The sequence below is a fragment of the Molossus molossus genome, unplaced genomic scaffold, assembly GCF_014108415.1.
Source record: "Molossus molossus isolate mMolMol1 unplaced genomic scaffold, mMolMol1.p scaffold_m16_p_10, whole genome shotgun sequence".
Lineage (NCBI taxonomy): Eukaryota > Metazoa > Chordata > Mammalia > Chiroptera > Molossidae > Molossus > Molossus molossus.
The window spans coordinates 92,908,128-92,934,717 of NW_023425345.1; the positions used below are offsets into that span (position 1 = coordinate 92,908,128).

The 26,590-nt window shown below is 54.5% G+C and overlaps 1 protein-coding gene across 3 annotated transcripts in view; it reads left to right on the forward strand.

Annotated features, from left to right (window-relative positions):
* Positions 1 to 17,904, forward strand: part of IQSEC3 (IQ motif and Sec7 domain ArfGEF 3) — a 105,963-nt gene extending 88,059 nt beyond the window's left edge. The window contains exons 6-13 of one of the 3 annotated variants that reach the window (XM_036252850.1): positions 3,422 to 3,561; positions 4,745 to 4,870; positions 6,882 to 6,981; positions 7,125 to 7,286; positions 11,252 to 11,344; positions 13,187 to 13,236; positions 13,320 to 13,399; positions 16,501 to 16,534. In XM_036252850.1, the coding sequence (XP_036108743.1) occupies positions 3,422 to 3,561; positions 4,745 to 4,870; positions 6,882 to 6,981; positions 7,125 to 7,286; positions 11,252 to 11,344; positions 13,187 to 13,236; positions 13,320 to 13,394 (746 nt within the window). In that variant the 3' untranslated portion in view covers positions 13,395 to 13,399; positions 16,501 to 16,534. Of the gene's footprint in view, positions 1 to 3,421; positions 3,562 to 4,744; positions 4,871 to 6,881; positions 6,982 to 7,124; positions 7,287 to 11,251; positions 11,345 to 13,186; positions 13,237 to 13,319; positions 13,400 to 16,483 lie in introns of all 3 variants that reach the window. The other 2 variants (XM_036252849.1, XM_036252848.1) reach the window with 2 other exon arrangements.
* Positions 17,905 to 26,590: the final 8,686 nt, after the last annotated feature.

Sequence of the window (26,590 nt, forward strand, 5' to 3'; positions counted from 1 at the left end):
TATGAATGGGTTATACAGTACATATACTTCGGTATGTGGTTTCTTTCATACTCTGCTACTCGTTCATTTGTTAAAATGTAAGTGTTATCTATTAATTTCTGTCTTAGTCTGTTCAGGCTGCAATAACAAAATACCACAGCCTGGGTTGCTTATAAGCAACAGACATATTTCTGACAGTTGTAGAGGCTGGAAGTCCAAGGTCAAGGCAGATTCGGTGTCTGGTGAGAGCCCACTTCCTGATTCTAGCTGTTGCTCCCGGCTGTGTCCTCACACGGCGGAAGGGGTAGGGAGCTCTGTGGGGTCTCTTTTACAAGTGCACTAAGCCCATTTGTGAGAACTCAGTCCTCCTGGCGTAAGCACCTTCTGAAGGTCCCACCTCCTAACACCTTTGGTCATTAGGATTTCAACATATGAATTTGGCAGGAACACAGATATTCAGACCACAGCAATCTCCCCTTTAGAATGTAAAGACTTAGCTCTCTTGCATTTACCTTCCCCAGCCCATCCCCACTAAATCTACTTCACAGTCCCCTGCTCTCATGTAGTTGTAGCATCATTTTTTGTGATGTTATTTCTGTTATTAAGACTAGGTAAACACTATCCAATGCTGAGTCTTAAAGAATCTGACTACAAATTCTTTCTAGTTCTATTTTCCTTGGGGTGAATACTTGTGTTCTTTTGTCCATTTGCTTAGCTCTCTACGTACCTGCCATTCATTCATCTCCAGACTGTCCACCGTAAGTGTCAAGTTCCTCTACACATTGAGCCCAGCAGGTATTCCATGAGCTTCATCTTCTGGGGAGCTGTCTCTCCTGGAGCCTCTAGTTCTGCTCTGATCTGGGCAGCTGTCTTCTGCTGTCTCCCATCACCACTGGGGATCTCCTCCATCTCGTTCCTGTGTTAGATTCCTGTTTCCTCGATTTCATAGCTGTTTCTTTGAGAGAGAAAAGGTACACATTTTTTTCCCAGAAAACAAGGGTACACTGAAGGCAAACTTTTTGAGAACTTGTGTTTGAATATATCTTTTTCTATCTTCACTCTTGATTGCAAGTTTAGCTGGGAATAGAATTCCAGATTGGAAACATTGAACTCAGAATTTTGAAGGCATTGCTCCATTGTTCTTTAACTGACATTGGCTAAAGATCGCTCTGTCATTCCAATTCCTGATCTTGTGCTGTTGTTTTTCTTGCTCTCTCTGAAATCTTATAGGTTCTTTTTGTCCTTTGTGTTCTGAATTTTCATGATGATGTGCCTTATGATTTTTGTGGGTTTTTTCCCCCATCTATTGTACTAGGCACTGGGTTATTCTTTCAGTCTAGAAACACAAGTCCTCCAGTTGTGGGAAGTTTTCTAAATGTTATATTTGTTCATTTTCCCCTTTCATATTCTTTGTACTCTTTTTCTGGAACTCGTATTATTCAGATGTTAGATCGCCTAGTTTGATTTTCTAATTTTTATAGCTTTCTAGCTGCCATCTTTGACTTCTAGCTGACTTTCTTAAAGATATCTCTCAGCTTTGCCTTTCAAATCTCCCACTAAGTGTTTCGTTTCTGTTGTCATATTTTTCATTTTAAATAACTCTTTTTTTGTTCTCTAAATGTTCCTCTTTTATATCACTTTGTTCTTGTTTTGTAGATGCAATATCTTCTTACATATTTCTGAAGACATTAATGATATGTTTTCATTTGCTTGTTTCAGTTTCTTCCTCTATTTCTTCTGGCTTCTGTTTTCTGTTCTTTCCCATACTTCTTTGTCACAGGTAGTTGAAGAAACATGGTTGTCCATTTATATTCAAGAGTAAGCCACTAAACAGCTGATAAAACCCTCTGTGAGTACGGGGGGGCTGCTAAATGGTGGACTTTCTCATAGGGTGGTTTAGTTGAGCTGTTTTGTTGGGGGACCCACTCCTGCAGTATCTTTGGATATTTTCTCTTGGGCTGATTGATCCCCCAGAAAAGAAATGTCCAATCTGTAGTCCAGAGGCTATGAGTCTGGCTGCCAACATTCTGAGAACTTTGTGGGCAAATAGGGTTGGGGGGAGTCTCTTAATGCATAGACATCAGTTCCATACCCCAGTTTTCAGCACAGACTCCCGCCTTTGGCTGGGCTGGGGACCCCCAGACCAGAGTTCCTGGTTCATCCCTTTCAAAGGATTAATGTTAAGTGTTCTGCTGTAGTGGAGGAAGGGATAGGAAAAGCTAAATGTTTTCTAGATTTTCAACCTATTTTCCTGTTCCCAGCCCACCTTCACCTCCACGTTAAAAGATCCTATTGCCACCAACTCTAGGGCCCTCCAGGGTTCCGTGGTGCCTCAGTGTTCCCTTTCTCAGGCTTACTAATCCATCCACTCATCCTCTGCTTTCCAGGCCCCACGGCGCCATGGCCTCTTCCCCGTCCTCTTTGTAAGTGTAGCCTCTACCAGAATATTCAGAAAGAGCAAGTGCAACCTTCCATCTTTACCTGGGAGCCACTGTGGATTCAGTCTTGATCCCTGCTGTTTCTTGCCCCCAGCCTGATTTCTGTAAGGCCCCAGGGGTGCTGCATGGCCCACCAGCCCACCTTTAAGAACCAAGGACAGATGTGGAGGGAACAGGGGCAATACGGAGAGTTGCTCATGGCAGGTGAATGTCCTCTCAGTCGTAGGAAAACTCCTTTGAGGACACTTGCCAACGTTGCCTCATTTTCCATTTTTCCCTCTTATCAAAGAAGCATATTGTCATTAGAAATTTAGAAAAAGTAGAAATTTTTTATTGCCTCTGTTTCTGCTTCCAAAGAAAGTTGTTTTCATGTGGATATGTTTCCTGCTAGTAATATTTGTTACCAGAGTTTCACCATTACTATGAAATAGGAGTTGGGTAGAGGGTCTCCTTACCTGCACTGCACACAGGGCTGCCCTGCTCCTCATCAGTCAATGACTGACAGCCCCCAGGTCCCCAGTGAAGGAAGAGTCTTACCGCCTATTCAACGACTAATCACTGAGCACCATGCTCCCTTTTGGAAGTGGAGGGGTGGCTGAGAGGGGGGAAATCCTAAAGGAAACAAGACAGAACATTGGCCTTCAAGATGCTGTCATGGCAGGGCTGGGGGTGGGAGGTTAGACAAGTGCGTGGAGGACAGAGGACAGCAGGAACGGAGAGGCTGTATTCGGAGACGAGGAAAGAGGCCTGGGAGGTGGGAGTGGAGGTTCTGAAATAGCCGGAAATATGTGTTGGGGCCGTAATATAGTAGTGCTGGTGCCTGGCTAAGGGGTTTGTCCTTAATTTAATGGAGGTGGGCAGCCAGCCGTGGAAGGCTTTGGAACAGGGACAAGGTGAAGCAAGGCCACCCTTGGGAGCACCGGTCTGGTAGGGGCTTCCCCCTCTGGCCGCAGGCCTCTGACCCCTCCCTCCTCCACTTCCCTGCCTCCCTTCCCACACTCCAGGTGTGGACGATGGCGCTGACATCCCCAGGGAGCTGGTGGTGGGCATCTACGAAAGGATACAGCAGAAGGAGCTCAAGTCCAATGAGGACCATGTCACATATGTCACCAAGGTGGAGAAGTCCATCGTGGGCATGAAGACAGTGAGTGCCCGCTGCAGAACAGTACTCCCCCGGGGGTGTCACATCCTCTCCTTTCTGGTGTCTGCTAAGCTCCCCCATTGCCCATCTCCTTCCATTTCTTTCCTCCTGACATTGCCCGTCCTCCTTGCCTTTCAAAACACTTTTCCATTACGCTTGCACTTAGCAGTTACCGAGTCCCTGCCGTGTGCCGTGCACGGCACCCTCTTTGTTCCCTTGCCGCATTTTCTCATTGCCTCTTGCTTCCAGCTGCAGCAGGAGAAACGGAGGTGAGGTGTTGGGCAAGACTGCCCAGTGGTCCAGGGTTGAAGCATCTGGATGGCTAGATAGGGAGGTTTAGAATGCGGTGGATGCTGGACAATCCTGGCTGGTCCCACTGGATAGAACACCGAAAATGGGTTAACATAGGCTTTAGCCTGTGGTGTCTTGAAAACCATTGGGGCACCCCTGAGCTTTGACCTGTGTCTCAGGCAGTATGTTGTGAGTTTGCAGTGATTTTTAAGGTGAGCATTCTCTGTAGTTTACGACTCTATTTACATACTAGTGGGGTCTCTTTCTGCCACAAATACAAACCGGGTGGAGCAGGTTCTGGGGTCCGGCTTCAGTTCCTCCTTCCTGAATTGCTGGGGGGCACTTTGGGGACCACTCTGGAGGCAGTACACTGCCCAGTCGGCAGGGATGCCCCTTTTCTGCCCAGAGCCTATATTGCTAAGGTTTCAGCATCTCTAATGTGCAGAGGCCACTGGAGTAGGTTGTTTTACACCCTGGAGCAGATTTGAGGTGTCCCTGTAGTCCCCTCCCTCTTGCACACTTGCGTTTAGGTGTGCAGTGGAAAAGGGGTGGGGATGCCATCCTGTGAGTCATAGCCTGGGACATGGGATGCCCTCAAGAAGGTCTTGGAGGGAAACGGGTTGACAGTGACTGGAGGTGAAGTCTGAAAGTGCTCATCACCTGTCTTTCCCAACCCTTTACCTCCTCACTGACGCCAGCGTAAGGAGCTCCCTCAGCCTTGCTCCCTACGAGCTGATGAAGGGGGATGAGCCCCAGTGAGGAGAGAGGAAGTTTCAGGTCAAGTTCAGGCCCTGTAATAGTCCTGGTCCTCCACCTGCTCTTCTGGGACGTGGGCGCTGTGGGTGGGTGGGGCCCGAGCCCTGGGGCATCTCCTGCTGCGCGTGTGCCCCTCCAGGTGCTGTCAGTGCCCCACCGCCGCCTGGTGTGCTGCAGCCGGCTCTTTGAAGTGGCAGACGTGAACAAGCTGCAGAAGCAGGCCGCCCATCAGCGGGAGGTGTTCCTCTTCAACGACCTGCTGGTGGTGAGCCGACTGGCCCGGGCACCTGCTGCCCTGCGCGGCCTCAGCAGGGAACCCCGAAGAGGGGTGGAAGGGGCCCTCCCAGATTTCACCCTTGTTTGTGACATTTTCACATCATGGGGTGGAGGTAGCTCAGGCGGATAGGATTGTTTGTACCTTATAAGTTATGAAACCAAGGAATGGCGAGGTTAAGTCATTTCCACAGTCATGGTGGGAATGAAATCGATCTCGGAGCCTCCTCCTCTCCCTGTTAGAGAAAGCCTGGGGCAGGCAGGGTACCGGGGTGCCCTTCACGTCCCACAGGCAGGGTGTACAGTGCTGGTTGGTGGACCTAAGCTGGGCATGCGCTGTCCCTGGGCCTGACGGGATGCTGGTGTGTGTGTGTGCGTGTGTGTGTGTGCATGTGCGTGTGTGCATGTACCCACATGTGTGTGCTACTCACTCTTTGGTCTTTGAAAACAAATATCCATTCCACACATGTTTAATGAGTGTCCGCTGTGTGCCAGGCATTGTTCTAAGTGGTAGCAAACAGTGGTGAACCGGGTCTGGTTTCTGTCTTTCTTTCATACCCCCACCCCCTTTATCCATAAGTCGTATTGGCACTACCTCTAAAATGATCCCAAATCGAATGATCCCACACTAAGGTCCACCTTCCACAAAGCCAGGAGTAATCCTGCCAGATTGCAGATCAGGCCTGTCTGCCATTCTTCAGACCTGAGCCTGGCTTCCCATGCAGGAGAAGGAAGTCCCACCTCCTAGCCTGGGTCCTCCAGGACCTCTGACCTCTGACCTCATGCCCTTGATTCTTCCTTGGCTGCTCTGGCATCTTGCCCTGCAAACTGCCTCCCAGGGGCCAGGCTCATTCCTCCCGAGGCCTTTGTTCACAGGCCTTTGTTCTTGCTGCTCCTTCTACTTGAAAAGCTCCCCCCGCATCCCACCTACCCACACCTTTGCCCTACCACCGCCCTCTCTTCATCCAGGTCTCAATTCAAGCCTCGCCTCCTTACACAGGCCTCCCTGTCCACCTAGCAGGGGAGCTGCCCGTCACTGTCTAATCCTACCCATCTCATTTTCTCCAAAACACTTCTCAGTTTCTGAAATTACCTTACTTATCCATTTCTTCACTTTGGTGTGTTTATTTTCTGTTGTTTTATTATTATTATTATTATTATTATGCTTTATTAACCCTGACAGTCTTCTCCAATGAAACAGAAGCAGCCTGAGGGCAGGGCTCTCTGCCCTCCATTCTCCTGTATCCCCAGAGTCCAGCTCATGGGAGGTGCTCAAGAAATATTTGTGTATTGAGCAAGTAGCTTACAGAGCTTTCATTTTAGTAGAGAAGGGAGATTTAAAAAAATCAAGAAGACAAATTAAGAAGATAATACCAACTTGAGAGGAAGGTGCTAAGAAGACAATAAACTAGGGTGAGAGGATGGTGAGTGACTGATATGGAAGTGGACTTTTTGTTTATTTTGGGTTTGTTTGTTTTTTATATCGTACGGTCAAGGAAGGAATCGCTAAGGAGGTAGCACTTCATTTAAGATCTGAGTAATGGAGTAACCCCGCTGTGCACAAAGCTGCAGGGAGAGCTGTGGAAAGGGGACATGAGCAAAGGGCCTGCAGTGGGCTGACCTGCCTGTTCGAGCTACAGAAAGGAAGAGAGTGTGGCTTGAGCATAAGCCAGAGGGAGGCAGGGCCCAGATCGAGTCGGGCAGGAAGTGTGGCTGGACTTCTTCTAAGTGCAGTGGGAATAACCACTGGAGGGTTTATATATATATATATATATATATTTTTTTAATACAGTGGGTGTTTTTATACATGCATGTGTGTGTGGATATACATGTATATGTACATATGTGTGAACGTATCCTAAGTACATAAGCGTGCATGTGTGCGCATATGTCGTTGCATGTTTGGTTGTGTGTTCAGGATGGTCACTGGGAGTTCATGTGTTCAGGTGTGCACACGCATGGGAACACCCGCCAGTGCACCTTTGTCTCCCCCTCCTGGACAGATTCTCAAACTTTGCCCGAAGAAGAAGAGCTCCTCCACATACACCTTCTGCAAGTCGGTCGGCCTGCTGGGCATGCAGTTCCACCTCTTTGAAAATGAGTGTGAGTCTCGGCGAAGCCCAGAAATGTGGCAGAGGATGGCTGGGGGAAGTTGAGGGCTGTAGGGGGGGTGGAGGGGCGAGCATGCTGGGCTGGCTCCAGCCTCACCTGCTGCTGCTCACATGGGCCTGGGGTCTGATTTCCAGATTACTCTCATGGCATCACCCTGGTGACCCCGCTCTCGGGCTCCGAGAAGAAGCAGGTGCTGCACTTCTGTGCCCTGGGCTCAGACGAGATGCAGAAGTTTGTGGAGGACCTGAAGGAGTCCATCGCGGAGGTGACGGAACTGGAGCAGATCCGGATAGAGTGTAAGGACGCAGCGCAGTCCAGGCTTTACAGGGCGGTGGGCAGGGAGGACAGGCCAGCTCCCAGTCAGCAGGAGACAGCGTTGGCTCGTAGACAGACACAGCTCGGACTCCTCTCCCCACTTTGCGTGAGTGTGTGGCGAGTCGAGGACGCTCCTGCCATCCTGAACCTCCCCCAGCCCACTGCACCATCACAGCCCCACGTGGGTGCCCTGCTGCTCTGATTCTTCTCCGAGAAAGGGAGGTAGGCTAGGGCACGCACGGGTATGTGCACCTAGCCAGGCTGTGGGGCTGCGGTGGGCCCCTTGGGACTGGGAACTCCGCTGTTTGGCCCAGGACAGCAAGCGAGCTGACCAAGGCAGGCTGCCAACCAGAGAGGTCTGGGCCCAGCTGCTCTCCCATCAAGCCCCCTGTACAGCCTCTTTCCCTGGATCTAGTCCAGGTTCACATACTACATCTGATTGTTTCATTCTTTCATCTCTTTTAATCTCAAATAGCACCCTCCCCCCCTTAATTTTTCATAACCTTTGTGCTTTTGAAGAGCCCAGGCTGGCTGGTTTTCTGACCATCCCTCATCTTGGTCTTTTTGTTCCTCTCATTCTTCTTTTTTTATCATTTTCCCATTTTTTATTCAGGTAGAGTGGGAGGGAGAGAGAGGAAGAGAGAGAGAAACATCGACGTGAAAGGGACACATCGAGTGGCTGCCACCCGCACAACCAACCAGGGCTGGGGACAAACTGCAACCGAGGTACATGTCCTTAGCGGGAACCAAACCCAGGTTTCTCTGCACCACAGGCTGACGCTCTAACCACTGAGCCAAACCGGCCAGGGCTCCTCTCAGTCTTGATTGTTCCAATTCAGGCATTTCAGAAAACATGGGTCTCTTCATATGTCCGGGGGGTTTACTGGTTGCTTTTCAGCTTAAGAAAAGAGCAGTGCTGACCTGCAACCTAGGCCCACTTGCAAGCTTTTACTGTTTAAACACTGCTGTGGCCCTGGCTGGTTTGGCTCAGCGGTTGGAGCAGAGGCCTGCAGACCAGAGAGTCCCGGGTTCGGTTCCCGCTAGGGGCATGTACCAAAAAAAAAAGGAAAACACTGCTGTGGCTTCAGATAGTCTTTAAGATAAATAAGAATGGATTCGGAAAGTAAAACAGAAAATAAAACTAAACTTCAGATGTGCCTTATACAACCACTTACTGGGAAAGTATTTCTAAATTCATAAAAATCTTCCTTGGCCTGCCCTGGCCAGTTTGGCTCAGCGGTTGGAGCGTCGGCCCATGGACCAGAGAGACCCGGGTTTGGTTCCCGCTAAGGGCATGTACCTTGGTTTCAGTTTGTCCCCAGCCCTGGTTGGGGTCGTGAGGGTGGCAACCAGTCAATGTGTCTCTCTCACATCGATGATTCTCTCTCTCTCTCTTCCTCTCTCTCTCCCTCCAGCTCTATCTGAAGATAAAATGCAAAAAAACAAAAATAAAAACAAAAAACCTGCCTTGGCCAGGTGGCTCGGTTGGTTGGAGCATCGTCCTATACACCAAAAGGTTGTGGGTTCGATCCTCGATCGGGGCGCGTATAGGAGGCAACCAATCAATGCTTCTCTCACATCAATGTTTCTCTCTCTTTCTCTCTTTTCCTTCCTCTCTTTCCAAAAACCAATGAACGTATCCTTGGGTGAGGATTAAAATAAACCCATAAAAATCCATTAGGCAATAGGAAGGGCAATGGGAGGGTTTGAGCAGGAGCCATATTACAGAGGGCTGCTTTTTTTTTTTTTTTCTCCCTTTATTGATTTTAGAGAGAGAAGAAGTGAGAGGGAGAGAGAGATAGAAACATCGATGAGAGAGAACATCAATTGGCTGCCTCCTGCATGCCCCCCACTGGGGATCGAGCCCACAACTTGGGCATGTGTCCTGACTGGGAATCGAACCGGTGACTTCTTGGTGAATGGGTCGATGCTCAACCACTAAGCCACACTGGCTGGACCAGAAGGCTGCTTTCTAATCCATGTTTCAGATCACCTACTGTGTGCTAGGCAGCTTGTTTATATTCCACTGATCCTCACACTGATGCTACACAGTGGGTGCATTGTCCCATGTGCCAGGTAAGACTCAGAGAAGTTAAGGGGTGTGTCCAAGGTCATGCATATTAAAAGCAGAGGAGCTGGAATTTGCATTTAAACCTGATTTCAAAGTTCATGTACTTTCCACTCTGGGAGGGAGAGAAGAGGTTTTGTTGATAGTTTCCTAAGAACACAACCAAAACGAAATCAAGTTCAAACAAGCAAACAAAACCCACCAGACTAGACTGTATAACTCTCGTAACTGCTTGGGTGGAGGCCGTGTGTGCAAATCCCTTTCTGCGCTCCGTTGGCATGCTCGAGTTCACCAGTGTAACAAACAGACTCTTCAGGAAAACAGACTCTCAGAGGTGCAGCCTCGTTGTCGATCTCGAACATTGTCAAGACCACACCCTAAAAATCCTTCACTTCGTCAGAATGTCCCAGGTGGCTCCGCACAGCCCCGGGGAGCCACAGTGGCCCATGGGCACCAGCATTGCTGGAAGGGGCACCTTTTCCCCATCAGCCTGGGAGCAGCACATCGTATGTCTCCCCAGAGCTCAGATGAGTCGATACCACCGCAATCTGTATGCCAGGCGGTGAATACCCTCTCCTGCTGTCTCCAGGGCAGGGAAGAAGGGAGAGAGGCTCACATCTGGCTCTTATTTTTCAGATGGAGAGAAAGGGAAGGAGCAGCTGAGGGAAGGTGCAGGGTAGGGCAGGGAGGCAGGGAGGCAAGTAGAAAGGAGGAAATAAAATCAGCAACAGCTACCGTTTATTTGAGCACCAAGTTCGTGCCTAGCCCTGGGTTGAATGCTGAACCTATTGTGTGCCGTAACTCTCGCCACAACGTGGCATGAGGTGAGTGGTAGTATTCTCATTTTACAGAGGAGGAAACTGAGTCTAACAGAGCCTGAGGAGGCTGTCCGAGTTCACAGGTCAGTGAGAAAATGAGATTTGCACCCAGGTTCCTCGGACTCCTCGCCCCGAAGCCAAGAAAGCCCCTCCGCAGGGGCAGGAACCAATCTCAGTTCAGTAAAAGTGTTTCAGATTGATTGATGCTGTGATTCAGGCAGTCAGGACAAATGGCTTTGGTTGGGGCTTTGCAGTCTGTGTCCCTGGGTTATAGACAACCAGAGAGGCAGAAAATGGGACCCAGGAGAATAGCTTTAATAAAAGGAACTTGAGTTATGTCTCCTGGAAGAGAGAAGCTGGAGGAGTGATTTAATAATGACTGTCAGAGCTCCAGGGATGGTAACTGGCAGTTTGCTGGCAGCACCAGGGAACAGGAAAGAAGGGTTCCCGGTCTAGAGAGAGATGAATGGAGTGCCCAGGCAGACACCGGCCGCTCCAGCTGTGCCGCACCCCAGACCCTCGGGCACTGGGGTCTGCCCCGGGAGAGCTCCGAAAAGCCCGTGGGAGCACAGCAGGCTGGGGCGCCCCGTCCATGCCGAGAGGAGCCAGGTGGGCGGGCTCGGCATCACCAGCCATCGTAAGATCTGCTGTAACCAGGGAGTCTCACACACTGTAATAAAATGTATTTATGGAGCACTTGTCACAAGCCAGGCCCGGTTCTAAGTGCCGTAGTGTATTTCCTCATGTAAATCTCAGTGACACTTTGAAGTGGGCACTGCTGTCCCGCAGGTGGAGAAGTTCAATAACTTGCCTAAAGCTACACGGCTAGAAAGGATCAGAACAGAAAGGATCCGAACCTGATGGAAAGCCACCTGGCCCACCTTCCTCGGCTCACCCTCTCCTACTGCCGTCTGACATCCACACAGACGTCCTCCCACATACACATGCAGAACCTGCGGTGAAGTGGGTGCACCTGTCAGGAGTTTCCTGCTTTGTTCCTCCCTCGCCTCTGTGTGGCTGAGACTCGGTTTCTCTGTTCACGAGCCTCTCCCTTCCCTAGGGGAGCTGGAGAAGCAGCAGGGAGCGAAGACACTGTCCTACAAGGCGGGAGGAGCCCAGGCGGACCCGCAGTCCAAGCAGGGATCGCCTACAGGTGAGCGGGGCTCTGCCCTGGAGTCTCAGAGCCCAGGCCTGGATGGCTGGGCCGCGGGTGGCATGGAGGCCGCTTACCGCCCCTGGGCTTGGGCTCCTGGGAGATTTGGGTGAAGGTTTCCACAGCCATTTCGTCCTGCTGAGGAGCTCCAGGCTTAATTAACCTCATGGGGCTTTAGTCCCGGGAGTGCAGAGGAAGGAGAGCCTGCACGGGGCCCAGCATCCTCATCCTCATGCTACGTCACTGCCCACCCTGGAGAAGCCAGGCCCGGAGTCCTCATAGTCCTGGCCCTGGGGAGGGTGCCCTCCACCCTCACACCCAGGCCCTCAGAAGACTGCGGTTCACTGGGGGCGTTCAGTTATTCACTCCAGATGAGCAAAGCCAGCTCTGGGCTTTACACCCGCTTTGCCACGTTCTCTAGACCTGCTTCCTTCCTCCCACTGAAACCTTCTTCCTTCCTACACCTTGCCCTCCCCTCGCCCCTCCTACAGGGAGCCCGGGAGGACGCACCTCCACCTTCACAGTCCCAAATGAAAAAGAGCTAGGAGAGGTGCGTGAGAATTAAGTCCTGTCCCAGCAGACCCCCAGCAAACCACTCAGGCACTTGTTCTTACGCGCAACGAACACTGAGCGCCTGCTGTGCCGGGCTAAGCCCTGGAAAGCCAGGGTCCTAACATGACAGCTTGAGCTCCATGTGGGTTTCCTGCTGGTCCACACCCCTCCGTGACGGCCAGGATGGTGTGATGCTGTGACAGGCGGCGTCCCAGGACGAGCCACCCAGCTGGGAGAGGTGACTCATTTTCTAAGCAGGACGTAGGGCTCTGTGAGCTGCGTGGAGATGCTCACTGTGATGTCCCCTTCTGCACGGGAGCTTGACCTGCCACCCCGCCTGCTTTCCAGCCAGCCCCTTTATTTCTATCAGGTCACGGTACTTGGGTTGCTGCTTGTTTTCACGGCTGTTTAAACTCCAGAGCTGGAGCTCAGCTGTGACGGATTCCCTGACAGCCCACCGCACGCTCTGCACCCCCTGGGCAGACCAGGCTGCGCGCCTCTAGGGCCCTGTCCGGCAGGTGCCTCCACGCGGAGTGCTCCTCAATCCCAAACACTGGCCGGGCTCCCTGTGTGCTGCAGAGGACAGAGGATGAGCACAGGATGGGGACCGGCAACCTCCCCAGGGGTGTGAGAAACAAGAGGGGCCCCCCCGCAGAGGAGCCTGGAGTGCCTGCAGGGCAGAGGGTGAGGCAGGCGACCAACCAGAGAGTCATCATTGTCCCTGGGGGATCCAACGGGTCCCCTGTGCTGAGCCAGGCCAGTCAGAGCCCCGGTGTGGTGGGCTCTGCCGTGGGCCCTGTGCAGGCCTCACTGACGCCCACCCCCTGGCTCAGCAGCAGGGATGGGAACAAGGGACATGGCCCCTCCCTCAAGGAGCCTGTGGAGACAGGTGAACGTGGTACCCAAAATGCCCAGTAGCGCCACCTTGTGTTTCTGGAAGCCAAGAACCAATGCCAGCTTGTAACCAGCACGCACAGTCCATGTCGGGAAGGCTTTGACTGTGGGTTAATTAGACCCAAGCTTGCCCATGTTCGAAGGAACCGCAGAGATCTGGTCTGTGGAGGCCCAGAGAGGTGTAACATCTTGCCCAAGGTCACACAGCTACTAAGTGGAAGAAGTGGGCTCCAACTGCCAGTCCCCTGACCCGGCTGCATCACCTTCAGGAGTGGTGTGGCCCCCAGTCTCACCAGCCACGCCCCTGGTTGCAGGCATCTCAGGCTGAGGAGCAGGAGGGGCAGGGATGTGTGTTGGGAGGGTGGAGAATGAGCCCTGTGCCCTTTGCATTCAAAGCCAAAAGGGAAGCCGCGCTGGGCGAGAGGCCATCGGAGAGCACGGTGGAGGTAAGTGGAGGCCTGGTTGCCCAGGTGAGTGACTCTGTGCCCCACCTTGTCCTTCTCACCGTCTCTGTTGTTTCTCTTCTCAGGTATTAATCAATGCCTCCCCAGCCCGACTCACCATTTTACCAATTTCAAGAGATACAATTAAAAGTTACTGCTAGCATGGGTAATGCCACTGTTCCAGCGCCTAAATAAGCTGCAGCGCTTTCTCCCCCACCCCAGCCTAGCCTGCCCCAGCTGACTGCCCTGCACGGTCCAGCCCAGACCTAGGCCACGCAGGTGGGGCCCTCCACGGCGATCCCTCCCACACCCCCAGCCCACGTCCCCGGCACACTGCTCACGGATCCCCTAATACTTGCTATATCAGAGAGCCCAATATTCCCTTCCCCCAAGTCCTCCCATCCTCCTGAGGGAGCCTGCACCCCTGGGGAGAGTCACCCGGTCCAGGGTGGACCCTGCCCCCCATGCCCCTTGGAGGAGTTGGAGGGTGGAGCTTCTCCCTGGAACAGCTGGTCCACGTGGAAAGCTGCCCAGGGTCGGGATGTGTGCAGGAGAGAATGAGGCAGAGTAGGGCTGGGCTGTCTCAGGGTTTCCTGGGGGCACAGCTGACCTCCCTGAAGACTGTGCGTGTGTGGGGGGGGGGGGAGGGCAGCCCATCCTCAGGCCGCGTAGGAAGGGACTGGGGAGCAGCAGCAGCAGCCGGTCCTCCCCCGTTGCCCCTGCAAGCCGCGCCGGCCCCTGTCCTCCTGCACTGGCTCCCCTCAAACCCGGTGAGCCCCTCACTCCTTTTCTGCCAAGCCTCCGGGAACCACTAGCTGCTCACACAGACACCCCGCCCCAAGCTGGAGGAGCCCCCATGTAGAGGTCTGAGGGAGGAGCCCTGCCGCCCACCAGCCTGGCTAAGCTCAGGGCAGCCCCAGGATACCCCGGGGGAGCCCAGTTTCTTCTGTCTCCCGGCCCCCATCTCCCACACACCTGTGTCTGGAGGAGGCACCTTTACTCCGAGGAGCTTCCTGCCCCAGCAGCTGACAAGCCCCCAGGGTGGGTATTCCATTCCCTGCCCTCCTCTCCCCATCTTCCTGCAGCTGCCCATTCTCTAGCCTTGCAGATAAACACACGAAGTTACCAGCCCTCAGGTTTGTTCTGCCAGCCCTGCCCCCACCTTAGCCTGACCTGCACAGGGAGGACAAGCGATCTGATGGCCTCTCCCCTCCCCCCGCCCAGAGGGCCATGTGGCTATCTGCAAGGCTGCCCCCCCAGCTAGCCCCAGGGCCCTGCCAGCCTCTGCTCCCCGCACAGAGGGCAGCCTCGCTGCCCGGCCTCTCAGCTGACCCTGAGCTCTCTGTCCTCTGCCCTGTCTCTGCCATTTCCTCACTGCCTGGCCCGGCCCCTCTGGCAGGCGCTTCTCCATCTCCTCCGAGCTGTTCTGACCTGCTGCTCATGCCCCATCCTCCCTCTCTCTCTCTCCTTTCTTCATCGCAGGGAGGTGAGAGGGGTCAGAATAGAGAATGTGTTGCTGTCACTTCCTGCTTTTCACTTACTATTAACAATAAGGAATCAGGCCGGGTGGGGGGGGGGGGACCATGGGGGTGGAGTCAGAAAGCAGAGGTGAAGAGGAGGGGCAGGAGGAGGCCAAGAGCTGCGGGCCACGTGGGGGGCAGCTGGGGAGGAGGGGGCTCAGCGAGTCTGGACTGGGGCAGCCAGGCATTTGCCTAAGGAGGGGCAGCTGTAGAGTCTGGGGGAGAGAGCAGAAGGGACACACGTCTGTCCCCCACTGTCTTGGGCACAGGTGGGGACAGGGATGAGCTCCAGCAGCAGCGGACAGAGGCCTTCTGTCCGAGGGAGGGCCACAGGCGGCTCCCCAGGAGGAAGGTGGCCCAGCCTTGCTCTCTGCCTGCCCCGGGCCTTGTGGGACACATCAGTTTGCAGGAATCTCAGGCCTGAAAAGTGCTGCCCAGGCTGGAGGTTGAGAGGGAAGAGTCAGGACTGAGCATGCTGAGCAGTTGTGGGGGTTTGTGAAAACTGAAGGGCAGACAAAGAAGGGGGCTGGGGGGCTGCGGAAAGGGATGCAGTCCCCTGGGGGCACACAGATCGGGGAAGGGGGAGGGGCCCCTGCACTGTGCCTTTGCCAATGGATAGGATTAGGATCTGCTGCCTTAGGGCTCTGAGACCTTTGGGGCTGGGCCGTCCTGGTCTAGGCCTGGGATAAGGTCCCCTCCCTGCAGCCTGGATCTTCCCTGTGCTCTGAGCAGCCTTCCTGGGGGGTGGTACCAAGGACAAAGGAACATCCTCAGAGAGAAGGGTCTCAGCCACCCCCAAAGGACTCGGGTGTCCAAAGGGAGTTGTAGAGACTTAGGGCTGAGGAATTAAGCCTTCTCCTTCCACAGTCCTCAGGCCCCTTCCACTCATTTCCTCCCCTCCCCCTGCTAGCAAGAGGAGGCCAGTTGGGTCACAGTGACCACCATGGCCTGAGGGAGGGGCCATCTCCTATTCCCCACCTAGGAGATGCAGACTAGAGTCCTTCCTGGTACCCCTCCTGCAACAGAACACATTTAACCAGGACCAGGCTGGGCCATAAAGGCAGCTGCGATCTGACTCCGGCCTTTGCTCTCTGGCTGCTCTTGAATGTGTGGCCACGGCCTAAGGGAGTCTGGGGGGATGGGGGAGGTCTGGATCACCCCTCGGGTACCTGGCATTCTGAGGTTTGGGTGCTTTCGTGACGTCCACAGTGATGACGAGGCTTCCCCTCTAACAAAGCCAGAGGGAGGAGAGGGGCTGGAAAGTCTCAGGTGCTTAACCCTGTCCCTGTTCCTCCCTCGGTCCTCAACACAGCCCTGCGGGGCAGGGAGGGAGCAAAGACCCTTACCCCTGCTTTTCAAGCTCAGAGGCTGGAAGGGAAGACTGGGGAGAAGTTTACCCATGGCCCAAAGCCACCTGGCAGGTCCTTGCCGTCAGACTGCAGAGCTATGCAGAACCTGAGAGTCTGTGGCTCAACCGCCCATCTCATAGATGAGGAGACGGGGCGCAGAGCACTGAGGCTGCTCGGTCGGTGGCAGAACACGCCAGTCTCTTGACTGCAGGGTTGGAACCTCTGGCTGCTGCCAGTTTTCCTCTGGTGGAGAGATGGGGAGTGGGTCGAGGTGAGGGCTGAGAGCCAGGGAAGGGGGCAGGGAGGCTCAGGGTAGCCAGTCCTAGTAGCTGGGAATTAGTCTTGTAACATTTCACGCTTCTCTGGCTGTTTCTAAACTAGGTGTCAATTCACAACAGGCTTCAAACGTCCCAGCACAACTCCGGGCTGGGGGCCCAGAGGGGAGCTCCAGTGGCACTGCCAGGCCCGCAGCCTAGCCCCTTGAGAGAGCAGCCCCCGCCGCCAGTGCCGCAGCTGCCACCCACGCCCCCGGGGACCCTGGTGCAGTGTCAGCAAATTGTCAAGGTCATTGTCCTGGACAAGCCCTGCTTGGCCCGCATGGAGCCCCTGCTAAGCCAGGCTCTCTCCTGCTACGCCTCTTCCTCTTCTGACTCCTGCGGCTCCACACCCCGGGGTGGCCCAGGCTCCCCGGTGAAGGTCATCCACCAGCCCCCCCTGCCCCCGCCCCCACCCCCCTACAACCACCCTCACCAGTACTGCCCTCCAGGCTCCCTGCTGCACAGGCGCCGCTACTCCAGCGGGTCCAGGAGCCTGGTGTAGACTGTTTGCCACGCTGCTGTTTCACCGGAGGGCTGCACCCAGGAGCCCCAGCTGCCCCTTTGCTGCTCCCCTCACCTTGGCACGCAGTGTTCCTGGTCACCGTCACCATCATCTTGGAAAGAGAACCCCAGTCCCTGGCAGGTGGATTTGCCTCACCCGACCGTTCCCTTACTCAGATGGGCACCCCCCCCCCAAATCTGGAGACACCACTGCACTCTCCTGGCCTTGCACAGTCTGCCCGGCCAGGCCTCATCCTCCTGCCACCGCTCAACACCTGGACCATGGACTGGAGAGAATAGGGACTGAGGGCCTGCTCGGCGTCTGGGTCCTGAGTCTGTTGGGCCCTGGGCCTCAAGCTGGGAGGGTCGTGCAAGAGGCTGGGGCCAGTACCCAAGCACCGGACAGCAAGTGGCCTGGCTTCCTGCTCAGCAATCGGTGTTGCACTCGGAGGAGGAGGGTTGGCCCTGGATCCCTGGAAGGACCGAGAAGGTGGGAATGTGAAGGGTCTTTGTTGCACCTGCCCCCGGAAGCCTGGCAGGCTCAGGAGGCCGCTGGTCTGTCCCCGAGGATGCTGTCCTATCACGTCCTCCCCCTCCGCCCCAGGCCTGCTCTTTCTCCGGAGCTGGGCCCTGCCTGCCCAGGGCTACCCAGACTCCAGCAAAGCTTTGATAAAGGAGGGAGGAAGGGGGCCATCTCAGGTCTCTCTAGGTCCATTCAACAGGCCTACAGAACCATGAGGCCATTTATCTACAAAATTTTAGAGTTTTAGTTCCCTAGCCCCAAATAATACCCAGCCAGTGCACAGTGCACCCCAGGTGTAAACATGAACACACGTGGGAACTGGGCTAATTTCTTCCCCAGTGGGAAGAAACAGGAAGAAGGGGCAGCGGTCTGCCAGGGGCAAATGCAGCCAGCGGAAGTGGATTGGGAGACAGGGCTCCCTCCCGCACGACAGCTGTGACCTCCATGGGAATCAAGATGCAGACGAGAAGCGGGTGCTCCACAGGCACGGGCATTTCCCCTGCTGCCACCCCACACTTGCCCTCAGCCTTGAAATCTCCCAGCTCCCCACCTCCCCCAGGAAGACACCAGACCGGCCTCCTGCAGGGGGCGCTAAAAGAGTCCCTGCACCTCACAGCTGCAAAGGAGAACAACGTGGGCCTCACTGACCTCCTCCCGGCCACATAGCACTGGGGAGTCAACCTTTAGGTGACCCCACAGAGCCTGGGCAGCTCTCCTCAAAGACCTCAGGAGATACCAGTGCCCCAGTCATGCCCTTTCGGGAAGTGTCTGTCCCAGCCAGGCTGGACTCTCCAGTCCGGTGCCATCAGCCCTTCGCTATCCTTCTCTGAGCCCCCCTCCTACGGAGGAGCGCAGTATCCAAGTGGCCCAAGAGATGGGAGGGAATGTGGGCCAGGCCTAAAGTGAATGTGCTTTTCCCTGACCCCTCCCCGTGCCCCAGCCGCAACCCCCTGGGCCCGCTAGGAGACCCCAATTCTTCTGCTCTCAGAGCTTCCGGGTGACCTAGTTTCATTTGTACATGTGTGGCTACCAAACGTCATGATGATGTCACCCCGTGAGTTTATTTCTGGCCCTGTCTTTGTCAGCCTGGGATCCGTAACTTGTGACCAATGTGCTGTCTCCTCCACTGTGGCTCCCCAGCCAAGCTTCTGTCCTCATTGTCCTGGCCCCTCTCTTGCGTCTCTACTGGAACAGGGGCGCTCCAGTCAGAGCCGCTGGGAACAGGCCGCACAGGTTCAGATGTCACTGAGTGTCGGCGGCGCAGCAGGAGCAGATGGGATGGGAGTGAGCGCATCTTGAAGGAGGGGGGCTGGACATAGAGTGGAAGTTACGGATGGGCAGCAGGGAGTACGAGTTATGAAGAAAGAGGGGTTCTGAGGCAGCTAAACCTGTTTGTGGGGTGCGGACGATGAAAGCCAGGGGCTGGTGAGGACTGAGCACAGTCCTGACCATCAGGACCTTGTCACCTGCTCACAGTGCCTCTAGATGACAAAATGCCCTCCTCCCTGTGGATGGCACAGCACCTCTGCCCCGCCCCCTCCCCCCCAGCTCTGCAGCAGCCCCGACTTTCCAGATGGGAACCAGCAGAGGTCTTCGGGCGGAGCACGCAGGGCCTTTCTCTGAGGACCCGGATGCTCAGGTGGTTGAGGCTCAGCCCTGGGCACTGCGGTGGCTGCCCTGGGCCCCAGTGGCAGCAGACCAGCCTGGGCTCAGCAGCACATGGGCTGAGCCTGAGCTGTAAGGAGCTTTTAATTCCTAGTGGCCTGGGGCAAGGCACAGCTGGCCCTCCTCATTTAGGAACGCAAGAGCTCCAAGTGTCCGCATCCTCCCTCCCCTGATGAGCCAACAGGCTAAGACTGGCACCCACATCTGTCCCCATCCCCGACCAGCCCCCAGAGACCTTGGACAAGCCTCCGCCCTTGCAGAGGGCGCCGCTGGAGATGCTCATGGGCCCTCCTGCTCTCCCAAGCCTGAGGGGCGAGTGGGGTGCTGACAGCCCCGGTTGCAGCCTCCTGGGTGTGTGCCCAGTCACCCCAACGTGGCCCCACTCTTCAACTCCCTAGGCCTTACTTTGAGGGACCTGAGCCCCTCTCTCAACTTTACCCATTTGGCTCCAGCTCCAGAATCAGGAGGGGAGATGAAACTAGTGTCCCACCCCAGACCTGAAGCGAGACCCCGCCCGGGCAGCTTGACCTGGAAGCCTGCCCGCCTGCCGGTGTCCAAAGGCACATCTGTCCGCTCCAGGCCCTCGACCCGCGACCTCCTTAACCCCACCCCACCCCATCTGTTCCCCCATAGCCTGCCAGAATGTCTCTTTGTACCCGATAGGCTGCCCTGACAACCATCTGTCCGCCCGTCCCCGTGTTCCTGCTGCACCCCTCCCTGCAGACACCCTCCCACCCTTGGAGAGGAACCTCTCTAGGGAAAGGCAGGGTAGCTGCACCCAGCGACTAATCCAAATGGCAAATATTTTGTAACAAAATAGCCCAGAGGTATTTTATCTGTTCAATTCATAGAGTTTTAGAGATTATATTGAAATATGTCACTTGAGCAAACTGTGTTGGTCGTGTTTCTTCTGTTCCACAGGAGGGAGGGCCCACTGACTTCAGAGTGTCCAACTGGCAAGAGTCCAGACCAAGGGGACGTTCCGGTGCCGTCGGCCCTGGGGATCTGGAGGGGCTGCTCTTCTCCAGCCATAGTGCATCACCCCTTTACCCCAGGGTGACACCCTCCCAAGTCACACTGTGACATGACTAGGCAGCCCTGTCTTAAATGAACGAGGCTTGGATATGGGAGTCATCTGATGGGCGGGCACTGGGTCGGAGCTGGGGGTGCAGGGCCCACTAAAACACACACACACACACACACACACACACACACACACACACAGCTTTGAGCCCATTGAGAGAGCAGGTTACAGTGGAGACCAGAGGCTGTTTTGGAAGTAGGATCACTATGACGGCCTGTGTGCACCCCGAAGAGTAAGAGATGAGGGGCCTGTGTGGCTTTCTGTCATGGGAGTGAGGGTATGGTGGGGGGGTCAGGGTCACACTGACCATGTTGGGTCATCACCCTTAGGTGATTTTCACCAGACATCAGCTCCGGAAGCCTGACCTTTTAATCATAGCATCTGGCTTGACAAGCCCTGGGGTGTACTGTTCTCTGAGGGAGGAGGCGGCAGACCCCGGTGGAAGGATTGGGGGTGTTGTTGGGCAAGTGCGTGGAGCCGTAGGGTACAGTGGGGCAGATGCATACCGAGCCCCACAGTGTGCCAGGTGCTCTGTTGGTCGCTGGAAGGGAGGTGAAGATTCTGCAGAGGTTACGCCAGTCGCCAGTGGCTACAGAGCAGGAGAGCAGACTGAACTCAGGGCTGCGGGGGGGGGGGGGGGGGGGGGGCGTTCACGGCTACGCTCAATGCTCGGATCAGGCTCCACAAACGGGCTTGACACAGAGTGACCTCTTCTGGCCCAGGCAGGGCGCGGGGAGCCTTCCAGCAAGGCCCAGGCGGCAGAGGCAGAGGCACTGGCCTGTGGAGAAAGGCAACGGGCCAGCCGGCTGGGCCAGGGACACCTGCGAAGACAGCAGCCAGCTCCCCAGGCTGGGTTCCCTTATTCCCGGCTAAAATGAAAGGGAGCATGATCTCACCCTCCTTCCAGGAGAAAGGAAATTCCAGGAGAAGCCTGGGCCCAGCTATGACCTGTCACATCCTGGGAACTCTGTGACCCAGGAAGCTGAGGACCGGCCCTATGACAGCACCCCTGAGGGGACCCAGCTCAGCTCAGGCCTGCGAGAGGACTCAGGGTCAAAAAGACCTGCTTCTGTCCGTGCGGGGACCGGGAGCGGTCCGCCCTTCTCCAAGCCTCCGGCCCCTGCGGGAGCCCCCTGGTGTCCTAGGCCCCGTCTGCCACAGGGATGGAGAGCTCCGGTCAGTGAGGCTCCCTCGCAGTGACCGTTCAGATGGGGAAACTCACAGTCATCAGCTGTTGACTTGGAATGTTTCCAGTAAGGCGCCTGGGGTTTCCAGGTTTCTGGCTGAGAGCAATGGGCCAGAACAAGAGGCCAGTGCTACAAACTCAACAGGCTCACGGACACCTGGCGGGCACCAGGTGCTGGTCTAGGTGCCGGGACAGGCCATGAGCGGGACACATGCTGCTCCTGCTCTCGAGGGGTTCCCACTGGGCGGTGCCATCAGAAATCAACAAGTGGACCAACTGTGTTCACACAGCAGAGGGTGGTGCAGTAGAGGTGATGGGGAAGAGTGACCGTTCAAGGAAGGCCTCTCCAACGAGGCTGATTCAACAAGGCGAAGGTCAGATCCGAGGGTGAGCAGCTCAGAGACCACCTCTACGGGGACAGTCTGCAAAGAACTATTTCCTGATATGTGAATTTACTTACATGAAAATTTTTGCTAAATCTTACTTAGATGCATTTTATAATCACCCTCATTAAGGAAATCATAAAACTGGGCTTGTAGAAAACCCAGGACGGCTGATCACCCTAATCGGGCTGAAGCAGGCCGGCGGGCAGTTTGGGGGGCAGGGCAGGGGAAGAGAACAGGAAAGTCAGGGGCTGCAGCAGCAGGGACCAGACCACCCTGCAGACCCCGAGGCAAACACAGCAGTCAGGACAGGCTGTCAGAGCCTCCTGGTGGGCGGGCAGGAAGTGCCCTGTCCGCCTGCTCCCACCACCCCAATCCAAGCGGATCAGCTTTGCTATTTAAAATAATAATAGAGGGGACTTCAAAACCTATTACCCACCGGCTCCTGGGGTTGACAACCCTTCCCACCTCAGTATGAACAAATAACACGTGTAAGATTGATTTCTCCTACTGCAGGACTGGCAGGACAGGCTTGGGCTCCCCTGCCCTCCTTCCCCAGCCTCCACAGACAAGCCTAACTGATCCCAGCTTTGCGGAATCAGCATCAATCAAGGTACGTCGACACCCAGAATGAAATTAACTTGCCACTGGGCCCTGTCACCCTCCTTAAGCCACCTGGCAGGAAGGCATTTTGATGCAGGTGGTTGGGGGCTGAGGCTCTGGGCTGGGACATCACGAGCCAGGAGGAGAAGCTCCAGGAACCGAGCCAGGCTGCTCAGGCTCGGCCCACGGACCTGACTGCCCATTGAAGGGCTCTGCCCAGGGCTGCTCAGCCTGCTTCCTTCTAGAACTCCACACCGCTCTGGCAGCCTGACCCCCAGAGGCTCTCCAGCCCAGGGAAAGCATGGCCTAAGAGGCCACATCCAGGCACCGCTGGCCTTGGGAGAGACCCTTCTCGGGACGGGGGAGGTGTTTCCTCCAGGAGAAGGTGAGGCCCAGACAGAGCCCAGTGGCTTGGAGTGGCAGGTGGAGTCCCTATCTGCTCCCCACCCCTTGCCAGGAAGGTAGCCGAGCTCAGGGACTGGCCTCGCACCCCAGCGCTGAGTCAGAACTGGTCCCACTGGGAAAATTCCACTCTGGAAGAGGCTGGAGGATGAGGGAATTGGGCTCAGGAGATGAGGAGGAGGGATGGGAATTCTTTCCTTCCCCACCCCTCCCTGCAGGTCTGGATGGCTTCTTTCCCTAGAGAACCCGGCACCCTCATCTCACTGGCCAGCCCCTAGCACCTCAGTGCTTCCTGCTCCCATGACCCTGAGAACCTCAAGGCAGGCTCTGGAGAAACCGTGGGAACCAGCTGCAGGGAAGCAGGAGACCCCAGGAGAGCTGGCTCCTACTCCCGTATTCCCAGCTGCCCTGGACAGACCTGCTGCCCCCCGCCCTGCCATGAACCCCCAACCCCCTTTCTGTCTAAGACATCTGAGCTAGGCAGTAGCCTCCCTCCCTAACCGCACAGGGAACAGACGGCAGGGCGTGAGCGAGCCCTTTCCACGGGCACAGCCGCAGAACCCCTGAATGACAGGTGGAAGCAGGCGGGTTAGTCGGGCCAACTGCTTCCTTTTATGGATAAGGGGGCTATTTAACTAAGAAGTTACAAAAAGAACAGTAGAATAATCCCAAAGTGAGTAGAAGGAAGGAAATAACAAAGCTGAAAGCAGAAATAATGAAATAGAAAATGCATACAATTGAAAAGATTAGCAAAGCCAAAAGTTAGTTCTAGAAATAACTAATAAACTTACAAACCTCTGATAAGATTAATCATGAAAAGAGAGAGTCGGTACCGATGAATAGCCAGGGGGGCATGCTATCTATACTGCATAGATGTTTTTACATAGAACACTACAAATAAACTATAAACCTATGACAGTAGGTTTGAAAACCTCCACAGAAGGAACGCTATCCTAGAAAAATCTCTTACCAAAACTCGCTCAAGAACAAATAGAAAATTTGAGATGTGTACCCCCTAAAGATATTTAAATGTGTAGTTAAAAATCTACCCACAGCCCGGCCGGTATGACTCAGTGGTTGAGCATCGACCCATGCACCAAGAGGTCACCGGTTCGATTTCCGATCAGGACAAATGCCCAGGTTGTGGGCCCGATCCCCAGTGTGGGGCATGCAGGAAGCGGCCAATCGATGTTCTCTCTCATCAGTGTTTCTATCTCTCTCTCCCTCTCCCTTCCTCTCTCTCTAAAATCAATATATAAAAAATATTTTTTTAAAAAATCTACCCACACATCTCCCCGATTTAAAAAAACAACAACACAACACCGGATGATTCTATAAAATGTGCCTGTACATTCAAAGAGCAGATAGGTCCATCTCTTATTAACTCTTTCAGAGAAAAGAAAAAGAAAGAAAATTTCCAAACTCCTTTTTATAGGCTTAGTGTAACCTTAAAAACAAAAATTAAATCAGACAAGGACAGTGTGAGAAAGAAAACTATAAGCCACTCTTGCTTATGAGCATAAACACAAAATTCTAAACTAACTGTTAAGAAACTGAATCTAGCATTGAATGACTAGCAAACAAAAAAATGATGCACCATAACCAAATTAGGGTTGTCCCAGGAATTAAAAGATAGTTAAATATTAGAAAATCTATTCATATAATTCACCACATTAACAGTAAAAGCATAAAAAGCCGTCAATAAAATTCAACACACTCTTTTTAATTGAGATATAGTTGACATATACCATTACTTTCAGGTGTACAACATAATCATTCAATATTTCATATATTGTGAAATGATCACCACAGTAAGTCTAGTTACCATCCAATCAACACGCATTCTTCTTTTTTTTTTTTTTATCCTCACCCGAGGACATTTTTCCAGTTTTTGCTCAGATAGAGTGGGAGGGAGAGAGAGGAAGAGAGAGAGAAACATCGACGTGAAGGGACACATCGAGTGGTTGCCACCCGCGACCCATCCAGGGCCGGGGACAAACTACAACCGAGGTACATGCCCTTAGCGGGAACCGAACCTGGGTCTCTCTGGCCCGCAGGCTGATGCTCTAACCACTGAGCAAAACCGGCCAGGGCTACACACATTCTTTTTAAAAACAAAAATAAAAAAGCAGCCCTGGCCGGTATGGCACACTGGTTAGAGTCATGGGTTCAATGACCTGGTCACGGGCACGTGCCCGGGTGGCAGGTTCCATCCCCAGCCCAGTCAGGGTGCGTGCAGGAGGCAACCGACTGATGTGTCTCTCTTACATCGATGTTTCTCTCGCTCTCCTCCTTCCTTCCTTCCACTATATCTCAGTGAAAAAAAATATTCTTGGGTGAAGATTAACAAAACAAACTTTTAATAATAAAAAAAAAGAAACCAGCAACGTTGGAAAAGAAGAAAACTTCATCTTTCAAAAATCTACATCAACTATTTCTCTTAGTAATTAAATGTTAGAATTCCTTTCAAAATTAGGAAGGAGGTGCCAGGACCCAGGGCACTGCCCTGCATGTGACCTGCCAGGCTTTGCCCACGTGAGCCCTCTGCCGTCTTCCCCGCCTCTCTGTATCGATGGGTGGTTAACAAGCTTTTCATTCCTGTCAAGTCCAATCAGCCCTCGTTACTTCCCTGCTCAGCTGCACCCACAGGGGAGCCACATGCTCCATCCAGGTCACTAGGGAGTGGACATGTGGGGACTAGCTGGCAGGGAGCAGAGGGCAAGGCCCAGGGTCCCAAGGCCACGGAGGGTCAGACGGTGAGGGTGTGGGAGAAAGGTGGAGAGCTCAGAGAGGCGAGGCCTCTCCTTCCGGAGTGCTGAGGACAATGCTCCGATGAGGGCCGTACCCCACCCTCAAAAAGGGCGACTCCTGTACTTAGGGAAGCCAAGGACCCGTATTCGGTAACAGACTACTCCAAAACTCCACGCCTTAAACAACCATGTAATGTGTCTTCTCTCACCGAGGGTCAGGGACAGGGCCTGCCTGGCTGGGTGTTCCTGGCCCAGGTTGCAGTCCGTGTCGGCCAGGCCCGCAGTCATCTGACGGCTTGACCGGGGCTGGCGGATCCCACAGCGGTTATTCACCTGGCTGACAAGTTGGCGGTGGCTCTTGACCAGAAGCCTCAGCTCCTTCTGTGGGGGCCCCTCTGTGGGGCTGCTTGAGTGTCCACGTGGCATGGCATGGTGATCGGCTTCCCCCAGAGTGAGTGACCCAAGAGATCGAGGTGGGAGCCGTGGTGCCCTCTATGCCCCAGCTGCAAAGTCCCTCCCTCCCTTCGTCTTCCATGTGCACTGTGGATCAGGGCCTGAATAGCAGGGGGGGGGTCATGGCGCCCTGAGGGGAGAAGGAGGTAGAGGTGGGCTGACGGGTTTACCCAGGGAGCTCCTCGGTGCGCTGGCTGTTTCGGGACAAGGTGCCAGCCTTCCCGGTTAGCTGAGCTCGGCCCTCTGGTTATGGCAGTTCCCCACAAACCCCAGTCCTGGCTCCTTCCTCCCAAATCCATACCTCTCCTCCAGGCCTCCTAATCTATGTCCCTCTGGCTCCCATATGGTTCAGTTCCTGTCTCCTGCCTCAAATCTTATTCCCATAACCTTGCCCCTCACCTCGGCAGAGAGCTTACAAGGCTGACAGGCTGGGCGGCTCACATTCTCTGTCTCCCTGATGGGGGGGTGGGGAGCTCCGACCTGAGGACGGGCCTGCATCCCTGGGCGCACCGGGATGGGACAGAAGGGCACAGCTGATGCTTCCTGTCCACAGGAGCAGTAGACGTGGACTCTGACAGAAGTAAGGGTCAGCCGAGTGGCCTGGACCTAGAGGGTGCTTTG